At 50.5% G+C, this 17,684-nt stretch overlaps 1 protein-coding gene across 6 annotated transcripts in view; it reads right to left on the bottom strand.

The window, feature by feature from the left end:
- SIPA1L3 (signal induced proliferation associated 1 like 3) overlaps positions 1–17,684 on the bottom strand; it is a 254,870-nt gene that overhangs the window by 102,990 nt on the left and 134,196 nt on the right. For all 6 annotated transcript variants that reach the window (XM_043894518.1, XM_043894527.1, XM_043894536.1 and 3 more), the window contains one exon: positions 3,410–5,249. In XM_043894518.1, coding sequence (XP_043750453.1) covers positions 3,410–4,940 — 1,531 coding nt within the window. In that variant the 5' untranslated portion in view covers positions 4,941–5,249. The remainder of the gene's footprint in view (positions 1–3,409; positions 5,250–17,684) is intronic.

Raw genomic sequence — 17,684 nt, 5'->3', positions numbered from 1 at the left:
GGGCCCTGGACTCATCAGATGTGGCCCACGTCACTTGACAGCATTCTCATTAATATAATGGGATCAGGAAGGATGGATCCACATCTCACCATGACTGTGAGGATTAAATAGGTTAGTACGTGTGGAGCACAGAGCCAGGCACAGAGGGAGCAAGTGAGATGTGTTGGCTATTACTACCCTCAGGGCATGATGTTCATCACAGAACAGGACCATAATTCAAGTCCCTAAGCATCACCTGTATCTAGCCATGCTCCCATAGATGGAGGAAACTTCAACACTACTCTTTTTTTTTCCTTATGGTGACTGAGCTTTAACGAGTCATGGAGGAAGTCATTTGTTCTCTCTCCGAAATGACAGCTGTCTTTGCTTTTAAAAAAAAAAAAGCTGCTGTCTTACAATCTTTCCAGGCAAACAGTTCTTCCTGTGTCTAACCCAAGTATCTCTTGCTTCTGGTGGCATGCCCACCAGCAGTCTGTCTCAGCTTCAGTTCATGAAGCCGGCATCTACACACTGCAAGAAATTTCTTCCCACTCCAGTGCTTTCCATGTTTAAAAGAGGGTTCCTAGTCTCATGAGATGCTCTTGGTGAATTAAAGGCTTATCTAAAGCTCAAATAACGTTAATTAATGGTCCCAATCAGAACAGCACCTGCAGTGGGTTAGACAATCTCCCCAACTGGTCAGAGAACAGAATAAATGTGCTCCACAGATATCAATCTATCCCCAAAACATTGGCAGGGGCTATTCTGCTCTCCACCAATGCATACCCAGTACCCTTGAGGTCCTAGAATAGACTAAGCACTCAATAGACACTGACCAATGACTAACATTTCTGAGCTTCCAGAGCTACAAAGAAATTATTTTTTGAAAGAAAACAGCTCCTTTTGAAAGCTCCATGATAAGTACTTACTACCTGCCTGATGAAGAACTGACTGTTTTGATGTACAGTCTTCTTTGATCCTTACCACAGTCCTTCTGTGTAGGTATTTCTATGTGTTAAATGAAAACAATGTGTTCTCTGCTGGTTAGGTAGAAAATTAATATAATATAAATGCAAAACCAGATTTTTCAAGTCCCCTCAGCAGAATATTCTGGCCACTAGGTTTATACATTTCAAACAGAGACCCTGCCAACCTCTCCCATGGGTTGTGGGTTTGTTCATGTCTTCCTGTAGCCGTATTAGTTTTTTATTTATACACCCCTCAACCAGGTTACCAGGTACACAACTATCAGAGTTTCTTGGTAAATTTTTAAAAAATCTACATGAAATGGTCCTTTTGGTTCTTCTAACAAATGCTGTTAGCCTTGAAGTCTGTTTCGTGTGATACTGATGTTGCCTCACCAGCTTTCTCTTGATTAGCACTGTCTGAACTTTTTTTTTTCATCCTTTAATTTCCAATCTCTGTGTCACTTTTTTTCTGGGCACATGATGCTGCTACAATCATCTCTGTTCCTCACACGAGGACAGAGAGTCCAAGGGGTAAAATGTGTCACGTAGCTAATAAGCTATGAAACATACATCCCAAGCCCAAGGCTTTCTGACTCCAACACTGGTGGAGCGCCAGAGACTGTACTCTAGACAGAGGGATGACCCAGAGGGATGACATTAGTTGCGTTTGACTAGGATACTGCTTTACAAAAAGTTTTAAATTAGTTGCTGTGGAGTACTAGCTGCCTATTCATTACCTATTCTTCCCTTCTTCTTAAGAGAAACTCTCTGTTCTCGGAGGAAGAAAAGAGAGAGGCTATGTCTTACCAACATTTCCCAGCTTGCCTTGCAGACTGGAGTGGCCAATAAACAGAAGCAGTTGGCTAGGACTTCTGAGAATGCTCTTCTTAAAAGGGGCTGACTTAATAAAAAGGTAGGGGAGGGGTGCTGACTTGACAGGAAATCTGTTATTCTGTCTGAATCCTTTCCTCCTTCTCTTTGCCTGGAAACATGTATATGATGGCTGGAACTCAGGCAGCCATCAGGAGATCACTCTGAGGGCTTGGAGGCTAATGCACTAAGGCTGGCATTCCATTGATGCTGAGGAGTAACCATACCTGAGGTGCACATCTCTAGACTTTTTTATGCGGAGAAAAATAAATTATGTTGTTTAAGCCTGTTACTGGCAATTACAAGCAATTTTGAATTGACATAGGAGAATCCATATTCAAAAAATCTGAATTTCAGGAGAATCTAGAATTATCTAGATAATTATATTCTATAATTATCTAATTATAGAAAGGATGGAAACATTGGGTTTGTCTACACTTCCTGGATGACAACAGTGAATAGGAGTTCCCCTCTGCACAGCCCCTGCCTGGCCTGCCTCCCTCTATTGTCTCCTGCCTGGCCTCTCTGGCTGCCTGGATTTGCGATCTTTGCACAAATCGTCTGAGGATTGCCTCATCAGCATCAGTGAGTTTAACCATGTGTGATCCCCATGTTAACACCCTCCAAACATCAGCAGCTCCACCTTCCGAGGGGATCCAGAACCTGCCTGCTTCCTCTTCACTCCTGGGCTCCCATCCTAGACCTGCCCATCACCATCTCCGGCCTGGACTATTGCAGGAGACTCCTCCTGGGTCTCCCTGCTCCTCTGCCCCTACAGCTTCCTTCCCCAGAGGGAAGCTATTAACACCTGAGTCAGATCAAGGCCCTCTCCTGCTCAGAATCTTCCTGTGGCTCCATTTCACTCAGTGTAAAAGTGAAGAGTCCTCACTTTTGTGAGGATTTGGCTCACAAAATCCCATGTGATCTTGTCTCCTTTCACCCTCCATCACACACTCTGTCCCAGCAACACTGGCCTCCATCCTCTTCCCCCAATGTTCCAGGACTTTTGTACTTGTTTCCCGTGCTAGGAACAGCATCTCCAATCTCCACAAGGTTCCCTCTCTCACCTTCTTCAGCCCAGTACTCAAAGAGGACCCACCTAGAAAGTCCTCCCTGACCATTCCTTATTGAAAACGCACCCCCCAATACTGACAGTTTCCCCACCTCTCTGTTTTACTTTTCTCTACTGCACTTCCCAACTGATGACCCCTTATCTACTTTATATATTTATTTAGTATAATTGCTTGTCTTACCCCACTAAGACACTGTATTCTAGGAAGACAAGGTTTTTGCTTTAAGCTGGTCAATATTGTACACCTTGGCTCTAGAAAGTGCCTGACACGTAGTTGAACGCAGCACATACTTGCTGAACTAATGTCTACCTATTGTCTCCTACAGCTCAAAGTGTGAAGCATGTGTCATGAGGCGGGGCTCACTGCATCCCCCCAGTCCCTCTCTGTAGGTCTTGCCTCTTTCTGCATCCTCCCTGCCAGGGGCAGGACGCATACAGAGAATGAATGAGCAGTGAGCGTCTCAGAAACAAGCAGTTCTCCACCAACCCACCCGCCCGCCTGCCCGCCCCCCCACGTCACCTTTGCCCACGAAGTAGTCCTGGTAGTAGCGGGCGCCCAGGTCCACGTGCTCGATGCTGTACTGCCGCGGGCGACTCTGCGTCCTCTGCTGCTCCTTGGGCACCTCCAGCACCGAAATGCTGGCGTTGGTGCGGTAGGCGCTCAGGGTGGGCTCTGGCGGGCGGACCTCGCCGCTGCCCCCGCCTCCACCTGGGGAGCCGGCGGCCGCCCGCGAAAAGCTCACGTTGCGCTCGCACTCGCCACCGATCTCATTGCGGAAGTGCGGGCAGCTGAGTAGCAGGTCGTTGCTGGTGTCGTCGCCCAGGTCTTGCTCCAGGTTCTCCTTGCAGTTCAGGTCCTCCGTGCTGGTGAAGGCGGGGTCCAGGCCACCAAGGCTGTGGGCCCGCGATGCCGTCAGGGACGCCATGGCCGAGGCGGCCGAGGCCCCGGTGGTCGTGTTCCGCCGCTGGGCCGTGGACGCCCGGTTGGCCGCCGCCTCGTTGAGGTCGAACAGCATGCTCTGCACGTCGAAATGGGCGAAGCTCTTCTGGCAGACCCACGGTCGGCTGGCCTCCGGGGGGCTCCGGCCGTCCTCGGCCTCCCCGGAGCACCGGGCCGCTTCGCCGTCGGCTCTGCTGCTCCGCAGCTTCCGGAAGATGGACGAGTCCACCTGGTCCCCGCCGCCCAGGCCCCGCGCGGGCTTCTTACGGGCCTTCTCCTTCTCCTTCAGGGGCTGCAGCGGCAGCAGGCTGTCCTTGGCGGGCTGCCCGTTGCGGGCCTCCCCCTTGGCTGCGCCGCCGCCGCCCCCCGAGACGTGGGGACCGGGATCGGCCCGCAGGAGCTCGGTGAGGCTCGGCGTGCCCCGGGCCTCAGGCTGCTCGCTGCGGAACTCGTTGAGGATGTCGAAGAAGCTCTGCTCGGGCACGCCCTGCACGTCGATGGAGGACGTGCTTCCGTACTCGCGGAAGAGCGGCAGCGCCCCCGTGTGGCGGGCCGCCCGGGGCTCCGCAGTGTCCTCCACGTCGCACTCGCTGAGGGTGATCTCGCTGCTGCTGCGGTTCCGCAGCGGGAGGAAGGCCCGGCCGGGGGACCGGGGCCACCCATCCTGGAACTCCACATCCTTAGACCGCCTCCTGGCGAGTCGGTGCAAGGCTTTGGACCCTGAGGAAGCCGGGGTAGGGGTACCGGCGGGGGGCTGTCCGTTCTGTTGTACGCTCCTCATGGCATGGGCCGCCTTCGTGGCCTTCGTGCCATCTGCGTCCAGGGAGGGGCTGGGGTTGTTCTGTTCTCTCAGGGCCTCCCGCTTGGGCGGCCAGTCGGCCACCCGGGCGCGCACGCCCATCTTGGGCATGGCGGGGGTGGTGGGGCTGGGGCGGGTGGCGGCGCTGACCGTGCTCTCGCCCACGGGCTGGGGCACGCTGCCGTTCTGCACCCAGAATCCCAAGGGAGCGTAGTCCCCGGTGTGCGGCCCGGGCAGGACATCGGCCGCCCTGGCCCCGCAGGCGGCTGCCAGGTCCACACCATCACTGGGGATGGGCCGATAGGTGGTCATAGTCCACGGGCACTGGAGTGCTGCTGGCCCCTGAAAGCTGTAGACTAACTTTATGGGGTCCCCTGGCCCTCAGCCATTGTTCAGGGCCACCAGTCCTAGGATGAAGGCTGCTGGCCCCTGAAGCCTGACGGGAAGGTTGTGAGCCTGTGGAGTCCAATTCTCCACCATCGCTGTGGACAGCAGTGCCTGGACAACCTCTCGAGGCAGGCGCTGTCCCGGGGCCTCCAGACTTGAGTGGGTCAGCAGGGCAGAGGGAGCAGCAGTTATGTGTGAGGGCCGGCGGGCTGCAGGGGGGCCTTCCCTGCCATGCTGAAAAGGGAAAAAAGACGGAAGTGAGATGTGAGGTTACTGCTGCCACAGAATGACTTATTTTTTCAACTTTACTTGTTAAAAAACAAAAACAATTTTTATTATGGACATTGTCAAACGTACCCAGAAGCAGAGAGAAGAGCACGATGACCCACCCCACCAGCTTCAACACCATTAACTATTTCTCATTCCTTGCATCTGTTCCCCCACTCCTCCACGTTGTTTTTGACAGGACTGCTATTGTTCAGTCTCTCAATTGTGTCCGGCTCTTTGCGGCCCCATTGACTGTAGCCCGCCAGGCTCCTCTGTCCATGGTATTTCCCAGTCAACAATACTGGATTGGGTTGCCATTTGCTTCCAGGGGATCTTCCCAACCCAGGGATTGAACCTGAGTCTCCTGCATTGGCAGGTGAATTCTTTACCACTGAGCCACCAGGGAAGCCCTTTGACAGGATATTTTAGAGTAAATCCCAGACATCAGGCCATGTCACCTATAAATACTTTAGCTTGTATCTCTAGGTGATAAGGCCTTCAAAAAAAATAACCATGATACCTTTATCATAGGGGCTTCTCTGGTAGCTCAGATGGTAAAGAATCTGTCTTCAATGCAGGAGAACTGGGTTTGATCCCTGGGTTGGGAAGATCCCCTGGAGAAGGGAATGGCTACCCACTCCAATACTCTTGCCTGTGAAATCCAATAGACAGAGGAGCCTGGCAGGCTACAGTCCATAGGGCTGCAAAAGAGCTGTACATGACTGAGTGACTAACACTTTCACTTTTTCACTTTCATCTTTGTCACACCCATCTAGATACATAAGAATTCTTTAAGGTCAGGTAATACCCCAACAGAATTACATTTTCCCCCCATCGTCTCAGAACTGTCTTTTGAGAGGTGGTTTGCTCAAATCAGGATCCAAACAATATCTTTGCTCTGCTCTGGCAGATTATATTTCTCAGGTCTCTGCTAGTCTACACCTCCCCCTCCCCATCTTGATGATATTTACTTCTGGAAGGAATAGGGTCACTTGTCTCACAGAGTTTCCCACTTTCAGGATCCGCTGGCTATTCTCTGCAGTGTCCGAACATGTTCCCCTGTGCCCCCCGCTCCCCACCATGAGTCCTGTCTACTGGTGGCTGTATGCAGAGGCTGCACTGTTGTCTGCCTGTTCTCCAGTCCACCTGACCATTCACCCACCAGAAAGGAACTGAAAAAGATGGAGGAATCACCATGAGCACTGGTGGATTTTTTGGAGGGACTGTCTCTGGAAATCTACGTGATTACTAGATAGTCTGAGAGCCAGTAGATCAATTCCCATCACTACTTCACTGAGATCTCCCCAGTAGCTTCTAATTTATTAGAATAAAATCTAAATTGCTCCTGCTGGCTCACCAGTCCCACAGGACTGGCCAGTCTCTCTGATGCCTCTCCCTAGCCCTAAGATCCCATCACACTGGTCTTCTTGTCTGTTTTTCTAACACATCCAGCCCCATCCGGGATACATGGGGAATCCTTCTTCGGTTTTTCACCAGGCCGGTTCCCTCACTTGACATTCACTCTTTAATGAAGCCTTCCAAAACCACCCTCAAAGCTTTTCTCTGTCACCCTTTCTTCTTTTTCCTTGGCAGTTACCACTAACTGAAATTACTTTGCTCATTATCTATTTACTGACCATCTCCACCACTATATGATCCGTTCCAGAATGGCAGGGGTGTCTCTGTTGTTCACTGATGTAGTCCCAGTTCCCAGAACGGTGTCTGGGACCCTCGTTCACTCTTTTAGTGTACGAATGAGCGAACAGAGAGCTTCTATCTAACTTGATGTGTATGTGCATCCTGACTTGCAGACCTCTGGGGAAGGGAAATTCATCCTTCTTCTGCCCAGCAACATAAAGTCCTCTGCAGGATCACTTCTGTTTGTCTCCACCTTGAGCTTCTGGAAGATGAAACCCTCAGTGGGGAAGGAAAGGGAAAGTGGATCACGGCCTGTGGCAAAACCTGCTGCTTGGCCCAGCAGCTGTGCTCTTTCTTCCTGCCAACTGAACTGACTCTCTACAGGTGGCAGAGTGCTGGGTCAGCATCTGACTCAAGGGGATCGCAGCTTTTCTGTCCCTGAGAATGTGGAGCTGGACACAGCCACTGTGGTCGGTGACTGTGCGTGCTTTCCGAGTGAGGAAGTTGAAGGCCTCCTGTGTGAGAGTGTGTGTGCTCACATGCACACACACGTGCAGGAAGCATTTCACAACTCCTGCCCAGAGGGATGGAGTTAGCTGGCAGAGAGGGAGTGAGCAGGAAGCATGAAGCAGATTCACGGAGCAAAACAGTGAGGAAAGCCTATGTGTGCTAAGTCACTCCAGTCGTGTCCGACTCTTGCACTCTGCAGTCCGCCAGGCTCCTCTGTACATGGAATTCTCCAGGCAAGACTACTAGAGTGGGTTGTCATGCCCTCCTCCAGGGGATCCTCCCAACCCAGGGATCGAGCCTGCATTGACTGGCGGGTTCTTTACCACTGCGCCACCTGGGAACCCTCCTAAGGGGAGCCTGTAACCTCTGAGAAAATGAGAACGAGGTGAGGGGAGAGGTGTGAGGTGTGGAGCAAAAGGGCACCCTCTTCTTGGTTCCTCAAGAGCATGAGTGCATTCCTGAAGAAGCTGCAGGGAGGTACACAGGGGAGGGGGTGGAGAAGGGGCGAGAAAGCGGGAACTCCCCAGGGCTGGGCTGGTTAAAGGAGATGGAGGCCAGGTGAAGCTGTGGTGACCTGGCCAGCAGAAGTGTCTTCTGAAGAGGCAGGTGGGCCTCTGCTCCTGCAACTGAGCCTTGCAGGAATGTGAATGCCTGATCATGGGGTTTTTCAAGGCAAACCGGAAGTCTGGAACTGTATGCAACATCTCCCAGTTTGAAAAAACAAAATCAGCAGCTATGACAGCAACAAATTAATATGCAGAGATGACCTCTAAAAGGATTTTCAAGAAACCGCTCATGGTGATTGCCTCTGGGGAGGGAAATTGGGTATCTTTTTCCTCCACTCCCAGCCCCCTCCCTCCCCTGCTTCCTGTATTTTCCTTAGTACTTATTTCTCTGATTTATCCGTCTTCCTCCCCAAAAGAATGTGAGCTACTATGTATCCCCATGCTCAGTCATGTCTGACTCTTTGTGACCCCATGGACTGTAGCCCACCAGGCTCCTCTGTCCATGGGATTTCCCAGGCAAGCATACTAGAGTGAATTGCCATTTCCTTCTCCAGGGGATCTTCCTGACCCAGAGATCGAACCCGCATCTCCTGCATTGGCAGGTGGATTCTTTACCACTGTGACACCTGGGAAGCCCGTGTATCACCAGGATCTGCGTTTTTGAAGAAGGGGTGGGAAGGAGCCTTATTTTTCCCTGCACACCACTGGCAACTGTTTGGATTACTTGCCTGTATTCCTAGTCAACAGAATACCTCTCAACAGTGTTACAACACACATCACCAGGAGGGCTGACAAAGTCAGCATGTGGGCCGGATTCGAGCAGAGGCTGCTGGTTTGTGACTTTACGTGACTGGTCTTCAGCTTTGCCCGCAATGAGGGCCTGAAGGCAGCCCCATACTCTGCTGGGCCCCAGGTCCCAGGCCAGGCTGGGGGTCCAGGCCGGCAGCACTCAGCAGCCTGGCCGTGTCCTGGGGTCAGCCTGACAGGGTTCAGAGGATCAGTCTTCAGAGGCCCCGTTTGGGCTGGTTGGGAAAAAAAACAGTGGCCGCGAAGCAACCCTGACTTGCTTATGCAAACACCTCTGACAGATGGGCTTTGCTGATGGCATTTTGTTCCCGCTCAGTCAGAAACCCCCAATTCGCTTTGCTCTGTGAAAACACACAGATGTTCTTGAGGCCCCAGTCTCTCTGCACAAATCCCTCCCGGAGCAGGTGCCGCTGCGTCTCCCCGTGACGTTCCCAGACTGAGTGTGTGATCCCCGCAGCCTCCCTGGGACTCAGGGACCAGTGCACACGGGTCCCATTCCAGCTGCCTTTGTCGAGCTCCCTCTGCCTAAAAGCCCTCTGATCACCCTGACAGGGATGCTCACAGCCTGAGCGCCAGCCTGCCTGGGTTCAGACACTGCTGTGCCATGGACTAGTCACTGAAACCACGGCTCAGTTTTAATCTGTAAACTGAGGGTAATACCCTCTAGCTCAGGGTCCCTGCTATTATCACCATTCCTTCACATCTCTTTGGCAGGAGCTCTTCCCCCTCCCCCAATGACAGAAGTGCACGGGGATGGGGGTGTGGGTGGGGTGGGGGTGGGTACAGGACCTCAGCAGAGCATGAAAGGCTGGAGGGTGTCCTGCAGTGATAGGGAATATGGATCTGGCTTTTCCTGCATGTGAGTTGCAAGGGATGCTTGGGTTCTTTTCTTTCTTTTTTAAAAATATGTACTTGTTTACTTGGCTGCGCCTAGTCTTAGTTGTGGCACACAGGATCTTCAATCTTCACTGTGGCAGGCAGGATCTTTTAGTTACAGCATGTGGGATCTAGTTCCCTGACCAGGAATTTAAACCCAGGCCCCTGGCACTGGGAGTATGGAATCTTGCCACTGGACCACCAGGGAAGTCCCTGGGATCCTTTCAGGGCTGCTTGGCTCCTGCCTGCTTTATACGATTGCCCCTCTGGCCCCCTTTTGATTCTATGAGGCACGATAAATCTGCCTCTGCCCAAGACTGTTAAGTCAGGCTTCTGCTGCTGGCATTTGAGGACCCTGACGAATACGCGGTGCTGTGAGCAAAGAAGGCAGCCATGGGTGGCAGAGGAGAACAAACGGGGTCCAAGCAGTGGCACAAGGAGAAGCAAGTGACAATGGGTGAGTCAGGTGGGAGGCATTTGGCTGCAAGTAATGGTAGATGAGATGGCTGGATGGCATCACCGACTCGATGGGCATGAGTTTGAGTAAACTCCGGGAGTTGGTGATGGACAGGGAGGCCTGGCGTGCTGCGATTCATGGGGTTGCAAACAGTCGGGCACGACTGAGCGACTGAACTGAACTGAATGCTATCATCCAATGGTGTCTTGGGCAATGAAGACATTTCATCATCTCATGGAAGAAGGAGGCGGCTTGGGCCAGGTGAATGATGTCAGGCGCTTTCTCTACCCCCCCGCCCCCCACTGTCCTGCAGTGTGCAGCTGGCTTGCATCTTTGACTGCGGCCTCAGGGTCACAAGCTGGCAGCTACAGTCATGCTTCTCGCCGCACTATTGGCAAAGGCTAAAGAAAAGATGATGTAAGAGCGTTCTTCTTACCTATCTGCTCTAACCAGGAATGAGGACGTTTGCCAGAACACTGCCCCTACCTCCAAAGACTTTCTTTTATGTCTCATTGACCAGAATGTGGTCACTATGGCCACTCTATTTGCCAGAGAAGCTGGTGAAGCGAGATCTGTGACTATTCTGGTTGCCCTTGGGCCAGGGAGGACTTATGTCTGGGGCTGGCCACACTGGTTCCCTGAAATCATCACGGTCTGTTAGGTAGACTGTGTTAGGTCTGCAGGCAACTTATGGTATATCTGTTTAAATGCTCCCAGACTGTCATTTGTGAGATGCTGGGGAACTAACTTGGAGCTGAGAAGACACTTCCTTATCAGGCCCCCAAAGCCTGGTGGCTAGCACGGCAAACTGACAGGCTAGCACCATGGCCCCAGCATCTTGGTTCTAAAGGGCCCTGCAGAGCAGGGCCACAATGTCTACCAGAACCTCACAGGGCAGAGCAGAAGGGAAAAACACAAGTCTTCCGGTGTTAAGACATTTATAGTCTGCTCCATGACTTCTTTTTCTAACAACAGCCCAGATTTCCCTTTGAGAATCTGCCTCCTCTAATCTCCATCCAATGGGCTAGAGGAGGGCTTCTTCTCAAGGTCAGGAACAAAATCACATGACCCAAGCAGAACCACCGACTCAGTGATGGCTTTGCTAGAAATGCTGGGGCTGAAGATTGTGCTTTATCCTCTTACCCCAAGTAGGAAAGGATGTGAAGGATGGAATCACTGCAGCCATCTTGTGATCATGAGGGGAGAATCGTTTGTGAAAGGGGCAGAGGTTACAGCCAACTGGGGGCTTATAGTCACTATATGAGTCTCAACATCAAGCCTGAACCTGGAGCCAACTCTATTCTACCTTCAGACATTTTTAGTTACATGACGAAACAACAACAAAACATTTATAACAACTGGTGATTCAGTCATTTCTTGCACATACAAGTCATTCATTTGACCAGTAAGAACTAGTTCTTAAAACTTATTCATTCATTCACTCACACAACAAATATCTACCACATTCTTAAAGCACTAAAAACTTATTCACTGTGGAGAAAAGGGAATCCTCTTACACTGTTGGTGAGAATGTAAACTGGTGCAGCCACTATGGAGAACAGTATGGAGGTTCCTTAAGAAACAAAAACCAGAAATACCATATGATCCAGCTAACCCACTCCTGGACATGCATCTGGAGAAAAACATGGTTCAGAAGGATACATGCACTCCAATGTTCACTGGAGGGCTGTTTACAACAGCCAAGATATAGAAGCAACCTAAATGTCCATTGACAGAAGAGTGGATAAAGAGGATGTGGTACATGCTAATATATACAATGGAATACTACTCAGCCACTAAAAAGAATGAAATAAGGCCAATGCAGCAACATGGATGAACCTGGAGATCATCATACTGAGTGAAGTATGGCAGACAAAGACTCAGAGGTGGAATCTAGAAAATGATACAAATGAACTTATTCACAAAACAGAAACCTATTCACAGACTTAGAGAATGAAGTTATGGTTATGAGGGGGAAGAGCTGGGGAGGAGGGAGAATTAGGGAGTTTGGGATTGACATGGACCCACTGCTATATTTAAAACAGATAACCAATGAGGATCTACTGTATAGCACAGGGAACTCTGTGATCAATACTTTGTAATAACCTAAATGGGAAAAGCTTTTGTAAAAGAATAGACACATATTTATGTAAAAGTGAATTACTTCGCTGTATACCTGAAACTAACATAACATTGTTAATCAACTATATTCCAGTATCAAATGCAAATTTAAAAATCACTCATTCAACATTTACTAGGCATGTATAACCCATTCATTCCACAAATATTTCAAATCGGTTAATTTAGTCAATAAATTTTTTAAAGCATCTACTATTATGTGCTGCTGTTGCAGGAACTGAAGATAGAGGATGGACCACGCCTTCTTTTAAGAATGTACTTCCAGTAGAAGGAAGCCAGAGGAATGAGTAAACAAAGACAGAAAACAAGGGAACGTCAAAGGGTAGTCAGTCATATAAAGGAGTCAGTGCTGGGACAGGGTGGGAGGAGGTCCTACCCTGAAGGCTCAGAGAGGGGGTGCCCTCTGGTGGGGGTCAGCACTAAGAGAGGGTGCCTGTTTTGTTCCAGGTGGGCTGATGAGCAAGGCTGACGTGTCCGGGCAGGGAAGCTGGGAGAGGCTGTGTACAAGGGGTTGTCCGAGGCCACGGTTCTCCCCCTTAGCTGTCCATTAGAGGCACCCAGGGAGCTTTGTAAAAATACAGGTGTTCCCATTCCTTCCTCAGAGTGTCTGAATCACCTGGCTGGCGGTGGGGCCCAGGCATGAGCGTCTTTTAAGAGCTCTGCAGCTGACTCCAGTACACAGCCAGGGCCGAAGACAGGGGGAGACATGCAGACAGCAGAGAGAGGAGGGTCTGATGTCAAGCCTCGAGAGGCCGCAAACGCCAGAGGGAGTGAGCACCCCAGTTCCAGGGGGCTCAGGCCGAGGGACAGGAGGGCAAGTGTGATGCAGGGGGGCCCGGAGGGGGAGGTGGTCTGGGGAGGACCAGGGGGTCCACAGGGCTGGATGCTGCCGAGAGGATCACCTTTGGTGGCGATTACTGGTCTGAAGAGGGCGTCCTTGGTGGCTTCAGGGGTAAAGAACCAGCCTGCCAATGCAGGAGACTCAGGAGACACGGGTTTGATCCCTGAGTTGGAAGATCCTCTGGAGGAGGAAATGGTAACCCACCCCAGGATTCCTGCCTCAGAAAGGCCGTGGACAGAGGGGCCTAGTGGGCTACAGTACATGTGGTCGAAAAGAGACACGACTGAGCAACTGAGCACACAGCACTGGTCTGAAGGGCACTGGTAACGACTGCAAGGAGGTATTGCAGAGGGCTGCCGCTCCAGGGAGCCTAATTCACACCCCTCAGTGCCGGTGTTGCTGGCCCACCATGGCTTCCTTCTGCCAGCTCTTCCACACCCCAGGCAGGGTTCACCTCTGTCCTCCCCTGGCTGAGCTCTCTGGGGTCTGGGCTGCACACACACTCACCTACAAGAGTTAGCCCACTGGATTTTTAAAAAATGTATTGATTTGTCTGTGCTGGATTTTTGTTGTGGCACGTGGAATCTAGCTCCCTGACCAGGGATGGAACCTGGGCCCTCTGCACTGGGAAGGTGGAGTCTTAGCCACTGGACTACCAGGGAAGTCCCAAGTGCACTGGATTTTTAAGCCTCTGAATATCTTTTGTCCTCCTCAGGCCTTGAACAGCTCCAAGTCTGTGGTGGACTGGAATCTAACATATGTGTTCTTGCTACGTGGGTTGGGAAGAGGGGAAGGATAATATGGTGGTGATGTTTGTAACAATAAGGCTAACACTATGAGTTCTGATGGATCACATGTGGCGCTACCCTCGTGGGGTGTATTAATTTGTGTGTTATCATTATCCTATTAAATAGGAACCCTAGCATGCCCATGTTACAGATGAGGCAAGGGTAACATGGCCAAGTCACAAGCTGGCAAGTGGGGCAGCTGGGATGCAAACCTCAACAGTCTGGCTCCCATACCTTCCCCGCTCCACTCTCGATATAAGATACGGCAGGTCCCACGGGTGTGCTGTGTGAATACGTGAGTGACACATGTATCTTCAGAATCAATTTATAAGGACAAAGCTCTAGAATGTCAGCAACAGCTCAGCAGATTTCAGATTAGGAGTCTGTTTTTTTCCTCCTATATCTTTCCCCACTTTATTGGAAATCTGAGCAAACACAGGACCGCTTTAGAGCTCCCCTAGGAAACAAGATGGATGGGATTCTCAGAAATCTCATTAGGAAGTTATCACGGCAGAGGCTCTGCTCCATCAGCCCAAAGAACAAGAAGCAGGGCCTTGACCATAGCCATACACTACTGTGATCTGTTCTGTACTCTCAACAGTTCTGACACCAAATGTGTAGGTTTTCCATACCAAGCAACTCTTCAACTGGATGTCCTACAATTTAGCTCAGTCCTCAGACTAACTACCTGCTAGTTAGCGCAGACCCCAAAGGTGAAGGGCTCAGTCCAAGAAGACTATCCCCACCTCAGACCCCAACAGCAAGAAGCAGGTCCCCAGGTTACCCGCACTTCTGTCTGACTTGGCTACAGATCAGGGGTTCCCAAGAGCCTTTCCTCAAGCTCCATCATGTGTGATAATAGCTCACGGCACTCAGGGAAACACTACTTCCTTTTTAAAAAGATTCTTTCCCCATTTAGGTTATTAGAGAGTGCTGAATAGAGCTCCCTGCGCTATCCAGTGGCATAGTGTTAGTCGCTCAGTCGTGTCCGACTCTTTGTGACCCCACGGACTGTTGCCCACCAGGATCCTCTGTCCATGGGATTCTCCAGGCAAGAATACAGGAGCGGGTGGCCACTCCCTTCTCTAGGGGACCTTCCTGACTCAGGGATGGAACCCAGGTCTCCTGCATTGCAGGCAGATTCTTTGCTGTCTGAGCCACAGTGCTATATAGTCGGTCCTTATTAGTTATCTATTTTATATATAGTAGTGTGACTTCCTATTACTGGCTTATTATAAAGGATACACATGAACAGTCAGATACACAGGACGAAGCCCAGAGAGGTCCCAAGTGCAGAAGTTTCTGTTCCCATGGAGTTTGGAGTCTGGTGCCTTCCCAATACACGGATGAACTCATCAACCTAGAAGCTCTCTGAACCTTCCTTTTCAGGGTTTCATGGAGATTCCGTTACGAAGGCAGGGTTGACTGAATCACTGGCCACTGGTGATTAACTCAACCTGCAGCCCCTCTCCCTTTCCCAGAGGTCAGGGGATGGGATTGAAAGGTCCAACCCTCTAAGCCCGTGGCTGGTTCCTCTGGCAACCAGCCCACCCTGAAGCTATTCAGGGGTCCACCAAGAGTCACCCCTCCAGCATAAACTCAAGTAATGGTTGAAAGGAGCTTATCTTGAATAACAAAAAGATGGTATCACCCACATCAGTCAAGGGTTTTATAAGCTCTTGTGCCAGAAACCTGAATGAAGAGCAAAATATTTTTCTTATTATATCATAATATCACACGGTAAGAACCTGTACTTTAGTATTTAACCTCAAATAGCCCCATGAATGGGTGTTTTTTTTTTTTTTTGAATGGGTGTTTTTAACTAAATGTTCCCAGGCATCCAGGAGGGGTCCATGTTCCTACCTAGCAGTCAAGGGCAGCCCCCACATGGGCAAGGGCAGCCATATAGAGCTATTTCACCCAAACAGGTCAGAGTTCCCCAGTGGCTCATCCTGTTTCTAATGATATAAATCAGTTAATGGTCTTTTCCTCTTGAATGAATAGGAAGAACGAATTGGAATTTTAGGTGTGCATATTGGTTGTTGTTTAATATTTATTTAGTTGGTTGTACCAGGACTCAGCTGCAGCATGTGACTTCTTAGTTATCACATGTGGGAGCTTGTTCCCTGACCAGGGATTGAACCCAGGCCCCCTGCATTGGGAGCATGGGGTGTTAGCCACTGGACCACCAGGGAAGTCTCATATTGCTGTATTGAATCCAGCAATTCCCCTTCTAGGAACTTCTCCCTCAGGTGTTCACCCCAGTGCACCCTGACAGACAGGCTCAAGGTGGTTCAATCGCAGGCCCGCTCACACTGCCCCACTGCTGTGATATGGGAGCGCTGGAACAGCCCCAGTGCCCAGGAGCAGAGGATGGGTTAAGCGTGTCTGGCTGCCTTTACTCCAGGGAAGGTGCCGTTTCTGTGATAAACAGTGAGGGAGTGCTGTGTCAGGCAGGGAAATCGTCTCCACAGCCTGAAGTGAATGAGCTTGGCTCCTACTTATGGAGTGCTTACTGTGCACCAGGTGAAATGCTTACATAATACATTCACCCATTTCATCCTGACCGGCCTGAGAGGGAGGGACTAACCGAGGGCCCTTCAAAGACATTTAAAGACAATGCATGGACCTCCCCGGTGGTCCAGTAGCTAAGACTCCTCTCTTCCAACGTAGGGCTGGGTTTGATCCCTGGTCAGAGAACTAGATCCCACATGCTGCAACAAGGATCAAAGATGCTGGGTGCTGCGACTAAGACCTGGCACAGCCAAATAAATAAATACTAAAAATAAGTAAACAAAGTCAATGCAACTGAGTCCAGACAGGCTTAGTGACTTGCCCAAGGTCACTCAGCTAGAAAGCATGGTTTGTTTTTCATTTGGCCACGCTGCGTCTTTGCTGCAGCGCTCAGACTCTCTAGCTGTGGTGCACGGGCTGTACAGTGTGCGGGCTTAGTAGCACGTGGCATGTGGGATCTTCCTGGACCAGGGATTGAACGTGCATCCCCTGCCCTGGAAGGTGGATTCTTCACCACTGGACCACCAGGGAAGTACCCCCCCCACCCCATTACGTTTAAATGAGGGGGGGGGCAAATTTTGTTAGTGTGAGTGTGTATGTACATAAATCCTATAAAATAGACAAGAAAGTGTCTAGGAAGACATCCGTCAAACTGTTAAGCAGTTACCTCTAAGGAGTAAAATGGAATGGAGATAAAGGAAAACTTAAAAAAACAAAATATTCTCTCCCTGGCTATATATAAACTTTTACAAGCATGCAAGTTCAAGGCCCTCTTCAAGATTCCTCCTATGAGGCTCTGTCTCAAATCCAAATCCTAGAAAGAATGGGTCATGCATGTCTTCTTCCAGACCTTTCTCTGAAAGTCTATAAGGAAATGCTCACAACTGCATAGGCGATGGGCGACTCAGGCTGGGATTAGGTTTTCAGTTTTCAAACTGGAGCCTGGGAAGGGAAACATGGGGGTGGAGCGAAAGCCACGCCACAAACACCCTGATGGATGTGGTTAGAATGGAAGAGCCACCCCGCCCCCTGGATTGAGCACAAGTCCCCACCTCAGTACTCTGCCCACCTGATGCGAAGAGCTGACTCACTGGAAAAGATCCTGATGCTGGGGAGGAGAAGGGGACGACAGAGGATGAGATGGTTGGATGGCATCACTGACTCAATGGGCATGAGTTTGAGCAAGCTCCAGGAGATGGTGATGGACAGGGAGGCCTGGCGTGCTGCAGTCCATGGGGTTGCAGAGTCGGACATAAGTGAGTGACTGAACAACAACGTCGCCTCTAGCGCCATGGAGTCTGAAAATACACGTCTTTCCAAGTGGAG

Source organism: Cervus elaphus, chromosome 4 (genome assembly GCF_910594005.1).
Source record: "Cervus elaphus chromosome 4, mCerEla1.1, whole genome shotgun sequence".
In the NCBI taxonomy this organism is placed as follows: Eukaryota; Metazoa; Chordata; class Mammalia; order Artiodactyla; family Cervidae; genus Cervus; species Cervus elaphus.
The sequence above is the reverse complement of the archived record's forward strand: the minus strand, read 5'-3'. Positions and strand labels throughout refer to the sequence as shown.